Source organism: Marmota marmota, unplaced genomic scaffold (genome assembly GCF_001458135.2).
Source record: "Marmota marmota marmota unplaced genomic scaffold, marMar, whole genome shotgun sequence".
Classification (NCBI taxonomy): domain Eukaryota; kingdom Metazoa; phylum Chordata; class Mammalia; order Rodentia; family Sciuridae; genus Marmota; species Marmota marmota.
This window is the reverse complement of record NW_026000207.1, coordinates 1,232,474-1,239,463: the sequence shown is the minus strand read 5'-3', so window position 1 is coordinate 1,239,463 and position 6,990 is coordinate 1,232,474. Positions and strand designations below refer to the sequence as shown.

The 6,990-nt window shown below is 53.5% G+C and overlaps 1 protein-coding gene across 1 annotated transcript in view; it reads right to left on the bottom strand.

Moving 5' to 3' along the window:
* Positions 1–2,906: 2,906 nt before the first annotated feature.
* The window catches only part of LOC107158836 (zinc finger protein ZFP2-like), a 15,440-nt gene continuing 11,356 nt past the window's right edge, over positions 2,907–6,990 (bottom strand). The window contains exons 4-5 of the mRNA XM_048791472.1: positions 6,743–6,880; positions 2,907–5,140 (exon numbers count right to left, since the gene is read on the bottom strand). Coding sequence (XP_048647429.1) covers positions 3,501–5,140; positions 6,743–6,880 — 1,778 coding nt within the window. The 3' untranslated portion in view covers positions 2,907–3,500. The remainder of the gene's footprint in view (positions 5,141–6,742; positions 6,881–6,990) is intronic.

Here is a 6,990-nt window from a genome sequence, read left to right as displayed (position 1 = left end):
GGCGGGGCAAGGGAGGGACCTGTTTGAGGGGCGGAGCCAGAGTCCTAACTGAGACTGGGACCTGGGAGGGACCTGAGGCAGGAGCCTGAGAGATGGGGCGGAGCCAGAGCCTTGCCTGGAAGAAGCCTGAGGGCACGGCCTGGGGAAGGGTGGAGCCAGAACCTGCCTGGAAGGGGCCTGAGGGCGAGGCCACGGGAGGGGTGGAGCCTGGGTTGAGGGCGGGGCCACGGGAGAGGCAGAGCCAGAACCTGCCTGGAAGGGGCCTGAGGGCGGGGCCATGGGAGAGGCGGAGCCTGGGTTGAGGGCTGGGCCACGGGAGGGGCAGAGCCAGAACCTGCCTGGAAGGGGCCTGAGGGCGAGGCCATGGAGGGGCGGACCCTGGGATGAGGGCGAGGCCTTGGGAGGGACAGCCCAAGAACCTTGCTGAAGGTTTGTCCCTCACCCTTCTCACTGTCCAGTTTTCATTCTCTTTGTGGTCCCTGGGCCCAGAGGAGGCATGTGGCACATCCCTCACCCTCTTGGCCATCCCTGAGCCTAGCTCAGGGTCATCGCCCTCTGCCCGAGATCATCTATATGGCCTCTACCAGTTTGCTGGCCTCTGCGCATGACAGTCCACTGGGCCTTTATGGCCATTCTGCAGCAGAATCCCTCTCCCTCACTGGTGCCTAGGCCCAAGCACAGGCAGCTATTCAGAGCCCCAGCCACAGGCCTATCCCTGGACCCAGGCCCTGGGCAGGCCTTGTTCAGTGCATCTTCCAGGCTCCAGGACGAAGGGAGCAGAGGACAGGGAACTGGGAGCAGCCAGGGAACTGCCCACCCTCCCACTCCACCCTAGGGATGAAGACATGCCTGAGACAGGGTAGGCAGTGTATGTGCTGGCCACAATTTATTGTTAGAGAGTGAGAGTCAGGAGCCCCTTCCTCCAGGTTGACCCCCAGATTCCTGAAGCATTGTCTCTGTCAGGGGGTCTTGCAACAGTCACTCCCTACCACCCCTCCCGAATTTACCCCACCTCCTCTCGAAGTTACAAAAGTGATACATGCTCATTGCAATGGCTCAAGGACAACAAAGGGCAAATAGGACCCCCTGCCTCCCAAGGTCTCTGCAGCCTCTCGTGGATACTCTTGAGGATTCATTCTGGGAGAAAGAAACTCTTTCCTCTTAAGTCGAGAACTGAGGCAGCTTGCGGCTCTAGAGAAGGTTTCCGTCAAAAGAAGGTCTGAAGAAGACTTGCAGAAATGGGAGATGGAAGGAGTCTTGTCTGCATGGTTCTCAGGTCTCAGGTCTGCCAAAGGTCCTCCAAGCAAGGCACCTGCCCCCCAGGTGCACAGGTCCATGATTTCCTGTAGTTGCGTTGGTTTCACTTCAGCTACTGTGAATTGGGTTAATATTATTTGCAACCGAGAGGATCCTGGAAAATGTACACAGAGCCAGAAATGGCTCTCACCGAAGTCCTTGGGGGTCCTCCACATCGCCTCTCCACACACCCTCTGAGGGTCAAGAAGGGGTGGAAGGCAACTGTTCTGGAGAAGGCTATTACCGCTGGACTCTGGCTGCCCACTCCACAGGCTGCTCTGGAACAGGTGCAAAGCCACAGGCTCCGCATCCCAGGACTTTCCACTGTCCCCCAGCAAGCCACTCTGAGGGCCTGAAAAAGGAAGAAGTGGCAGAGCTCGAAGCCATCCCATGCTGCCTGGCCACCACGGTGGCTTTTCCTGCTGTGGTAGCACCCCACAGTGGCTAATGAAATTGACCTAGAAGGTTGCCACTGACATCATTAGGTGAGAAGGACCAGTGCTGCACTTAAAAAGTGGTGTCATGACCCTTGTCATCAAAGGTGTCCCACAGCCACAGTCACGCAGAACAAAGTGGTCTTCATGACACATCATCAAAGGTGCACACACGCACGGCCACAGGCACACAGAGACTCATCTAGGAGGCGGGCAGTGGGTATGTGCCCAGTGCCTTCTACACTGATGGTCACCAGCATGAGACTCCAGCCTCTGCTGCACAGTCAACCACATCCTCCCTGTTTCACTTCAGACCTTCGGGAGGTGGTCAGCTAAGACTTTCTATCGAGGAGCAAAGAGTACATATATCCTGCTATGTGGGCCATCTGGTCTCTGTCCCAGCAGCTGGATGCTGCCTTCCCGAGCAGGGAAGAAACTGCACACAATTTGCTGATGAGCGTGTGGCGGTGCACGGGACACCTGCCCCTGTGGGCTGCACCCACCCAGTCCACCCTCAGATGTATTCACTGTGTCAGGTCCCGCCAGCCCAGATCCAAGCTGCTTTCTGCCCTGGGACGCATCTACACAGGAATGCAAACATATATACCTCCCCCCACCCCCCGTGGTGCTGGAGATCAAACACAGGGCCTTGCACATGCTAGACGAGTGCTCTACCACTGAGCTACATCCCAGCTCACTTTTTTTTTTTTTTTAAAAAGGCATACTTAGTAAAAATTCAAACTGTGTCAATTTGAAAGAGTACAATATAAAAGTAGCAAAAACTTTGGTTTATGTACAAAATTGGAATAATTTTTTTAAAAAGCAAAAGCTCTCAAAAGCTTTGGTTTCCTCTCTTAAACACCGGGGACCATAATAGTTCCTGTTTCATAGGATGCAGGTAGGAATTGGCTATGACAATTGAGATAAAGAGCTCAGCACTGTGCTGGACAGAATGGGCCCCCCAAAGGCTGGCCTTTATGATCAACACTGTCAACCATCTGCTGACCATTCTTTCCTGGCCACAGGGAGGTGTCCCATGGGTGGAGAACCAGCCAGCTCAAGATCTGAATAGTGCCCAGAGCTTCATGGGCCCCAGACACTCTCCTAAAGCCATTTATAAAACCCTACATTTGACTATAAGGAAAACACAAATTAAGTGTCACCCATTTTCTTACTTCCGCGGGAGCATCCCATGTGAGATTTCTGACAACTGAGATCTTGATCAGTGCTGAGGAGAACCTCCCACGATGCTGAGGATGTTGTTCATCTCCAAGGTCCATGCAGTAGCCACTGACCACTGACACTGATGGGTGGTTAGTGCATTGAAGAGACTGCATTTAGAATTTATTCCATGTTGATTCCTCTAAATGTAGGTGTGTACATTAGTGGTTATTGTGTTGGACAGCACAGGAACCTACCAGAATGCCCTCTCACACTCAGTTACCCACAGGGCTTTTGCTTGAGATGGGCAGGGTGTTCTTTATCGTTGGAAGGTGAGGAAGCCTGTCTGTCATGTTGTAGGATTATTTTTCTGTATACTCGGCCTCTATCCACAGGTTCCAGTTGCCAGTAGCACCTCCCAGTAGAGACAATCAGAAATATCTCCTGATACCGCACAAATGTTGTGGGAAGAGGAACCGTCCGTGGGGAACCACTGAAGTCAAGTCAGATGGAAACCAGGCAGTGTCCACTCGAACAGTCTCCCTGGTCTGACCTTGCTGGTGGCTCTGGGGTAGTTCTGGACAAGGGCTCTTTCTGGGCCAGGAGGCCTTACTTTCCCTTCCTAGCATGCATTTTCAGGTGGAGCGTCAAGGTGGCCAGGTGCCTGAAGGATCTCCCACACTGTGCGCAGGGGTCCGGCCTGTCTGCGGCGTGGATTCTGCGGTGGTTATTCAGGGTGGTCCTATCAGTGAAGCCTTTCCCACACTCGGTGCACACGAACGGCTTCTGCCCCGCGTGCAGCCTCTGGTGCCGTATGATGCTCGACTTACACCGGAAGGCCTTTCCACAGCCCTGGCACCGGTGCAAGGAGTCCTCCCCGTGGCTTTTCTGGTGCTTGAGGAGGGCTGCCTTGCTGGGGAAGGCTTTCCCACACTCGGGACAGTCCTCGCGGGCTCCCGGCACGTGGATCTGCTTGTGCTCTGTCAGGTGAGCACGGTTCCGGAAGTGCTTTCCACACTCTTCACACTTGTGCGGCTTCTCCGCTTGGTGGAGCCGGCGGTGCTCCACGAGGTGTGAGTTGACCCTGAAGGTCTTCCCACACTCGCGGCAGCAGTAGGGCTTCTCTCCCGTGTGGATCCTCTTGTGCTCGGTCAGGGACGAGCTGCGGCCAAAGCACTTCTTACACTCCTCGCACTTGTAGGGCTTCTCCCCGGTGTGGATCCTGCGGTGGCGAGTGAGCTTCGTGCTCTGCTTGAAGGTCTTCCCACACTCATTGCACTTGAAGGGCGTCTCCCCGGTGTGGATCCTGAAGTGGCTGCTGAGGGTGGAGCTGCTGTTGAAGGCCTTGCCGCACTCCTTACACTTGTAGGGCCTCTCCCCCGTGTGGATGCGGCGGTGGGTGAAAAAGTACCAGCTGTGTCTGAAGGACTTCCCACACACGTCACACTTATGTGGTTTCTCTCCCGTGTGGATTCGCTCATGCTCCACCAGGTGGAGGGTCTGGTTGAAGGTTTTTCCACATTCCTTACATTTAAAGTGATTCTTACCCTTTCGGGGGCTCTGAGGCTTTTTCTTGGAGCCCGTGGCACTCTGTGTTTTCTTACCAGTGCCTTTTTCCGGGGTCTTCTTTCCTTGACGGGTTTTCTTTGGTGCTGAGGTTACTGGTTTTTGACTGGAAGGTTCCTTCGGGGCCCCGGGTTCATGCTCTTTCTCAGCAGGGGACACGTTCTCTGGTGCCGTGGTTGATGGCTTTTGACTGGAAGGTTCCTTCGGGGCCACAGGCTCATGTTCCTTCTCAGCAGCGGAGACGTTCTCTGGTGCTGAGGTTGATGGCTTTTGATTCGAAGGTTCCTTCGGGGCCCCGGGTTCATGCTCTTTCTCAGCAGGGGACACGTTCTCTGGTGCTGAGGTTCCTGGTTTTTGACTCGAAGGTTCCTTTGGGGCCACGGGCTCATGCTCCTTCTCAGCAGCAGAGACTTTCTTGCCTGCTCTTGAGTCTGGGCTGGGGCCAGCTTTCTGGTTACTTGGAGATGGCCTGTCCTCGCTTTCTGAGGCCCTTTCCGGGGCCCTTTTGGGAGCCCTTTCAGAGGCCTCTTCAGAGGCCCTTTTCAAGGCCCTTTTTGAGGCCCTTTCTGCCCTAGCACTCTGGGCGATAGCCCTTTGGATGGTTTTCTCTGCCTTCTCCTGTAGCAGAGTCTTTGAACTGTCTGGCTTCGGTTTTGTCTTTGATTTACGCCGTGTCTTCTTGCCTGAAAGAGATTCAGGATGCAAACATCCGTTTTATGTTGCTGTTTTGATTTTAAAGTGTTTTATTGGAGCATGTAACACATATACAAAGTTCATACACAGATAAAAAGTGCTCCATTTGATTAGTGCTCAAGAGTGAGCACACTCCTGTTCACAGCGCCAAGGTGAGGCTCACGGCAGCCCAGCAGCCCTCCCACCGCTCCCCTCACCCTAACCACACGTGTCTGCACTGCCTGTTCTCACATACCTTGTGAAGATAACCGTGGTATGTACCTTTAGCGTCTGTATTTCTGCACTCCATGTTTCCTTTGTGACATTCATCAGTACTGTCTCCTGTCAGTGTAAACCATGCACTTGGACTGCTTACAGTATTTCATTGTGTAATATGCTGAAACATGCTTGGGTTAGACCCCACTTTGGGGTCATTCTGAACAGAGCTGATGTGAACACCACAGCACACCTCCTGGTGAACACAGTTGCATGTCTGCTGGGGTCTACCCAGGAAGAGTGGTCAGGGGCTGAGAAGGTTTGTGTGTGCCGCTTAATGGTCTTCCCCCTCCACAGCTCCGCCCACGTGGACTGCCACCAGCGGCCTAGGGCATCCTGCGCTCTGTGCTGTTATTGAGTGAATGCCTATGTCTTGCCAAAATGCACATTTTGAGATCCCCATCTCTAAAGTGAAGGTACCAGGCCCTGAGCACCTATGAGATAATTTAGGTCATTAGGATGGACCCCTTGTGAATGGGGTTTTTGCTCTGACAAGAAGCCAGAGACCTCTCTGGCTCCATCCACCATGTGAGGACACCTCAAGAGGCTGGCAGCCTGCCCCCTGAGGGAGGCCCTCTCATGCTGGCACCCTCGACCTGGACATACAGGCTTCAGAAGTAGGAGAAATGGATTGACCTTGCTTACAAGTTGCCCAGGCTTGCTTGGTTCTAACAGACAACAAAGCCCAACATCACATTCTTGTCAATACTCATACTTCTCCTTTAAGTCATCATGAGGGGAAGCTGGTTTAGAAAGTTCAAGACTTACTGGGTAGCTGATAAATAACCAGGACTTGGAACTAGGGAAGCAGAAGCAGGAATGTGAAAGAGGATCACTATTTAATGAGCATCACTTATTGTTATTTGTGAGTCTTATCCCTAAGACTCACAAATAACAATAAGTGATGCTCATTAAATAGTGATTATATTAACATTATTTTAAATAATTATATTTTAGAATATAATTGTGCTACATAATACATTAAATAATCATGTTGTATGTTATATACTACTTTTGGTTTTATCTGCTTCACATCTGGGACAATGGAACAAACGAGTTAGTGAAAAAAATCTACACACCCTGAGGTCAGACCATGGTGGGTAATAATAGTGCTGTGCTTTTCTAAGTCCACAGAGGGTTGGGAACTGGTGGCATTTGAAAAGACGAAGGTCACGTACAAACCCACCAACAGAAAATGCCACCGACCTCTTTTCAAGGTTCTGGTTGAAGCAGTAACGGAGACCCAACGGAGGAGAGCTCTCGCGGGAGCAGAGAGCCCGCCAAAGGCCAGTCGGGCCGGCCGCGGGGCCACCCAGTCCCCCTGTCCCCCAGCTCACCTGCCGAGGCCGCGCTGGCAGCGCCTCCCTCGTCCTCCTCTCGCGGGGGGCCTCCGGGGGCCGGTCTGTCCTCCAGGGACGGATCGATGCCCTGCTCCAGCCTGGTGATCAATGTCGGCTTGAAGAAATGACACCCCACTACACACAAGAAAGAAGGTTCAGGCCTCCCGGAAGGCCTCGCCCACGCCAGTGCTGGCCAGAAGGCCCACGCGGGCAGAGGGGGCTCCCCGCGCCCCCACCCAGCGCTC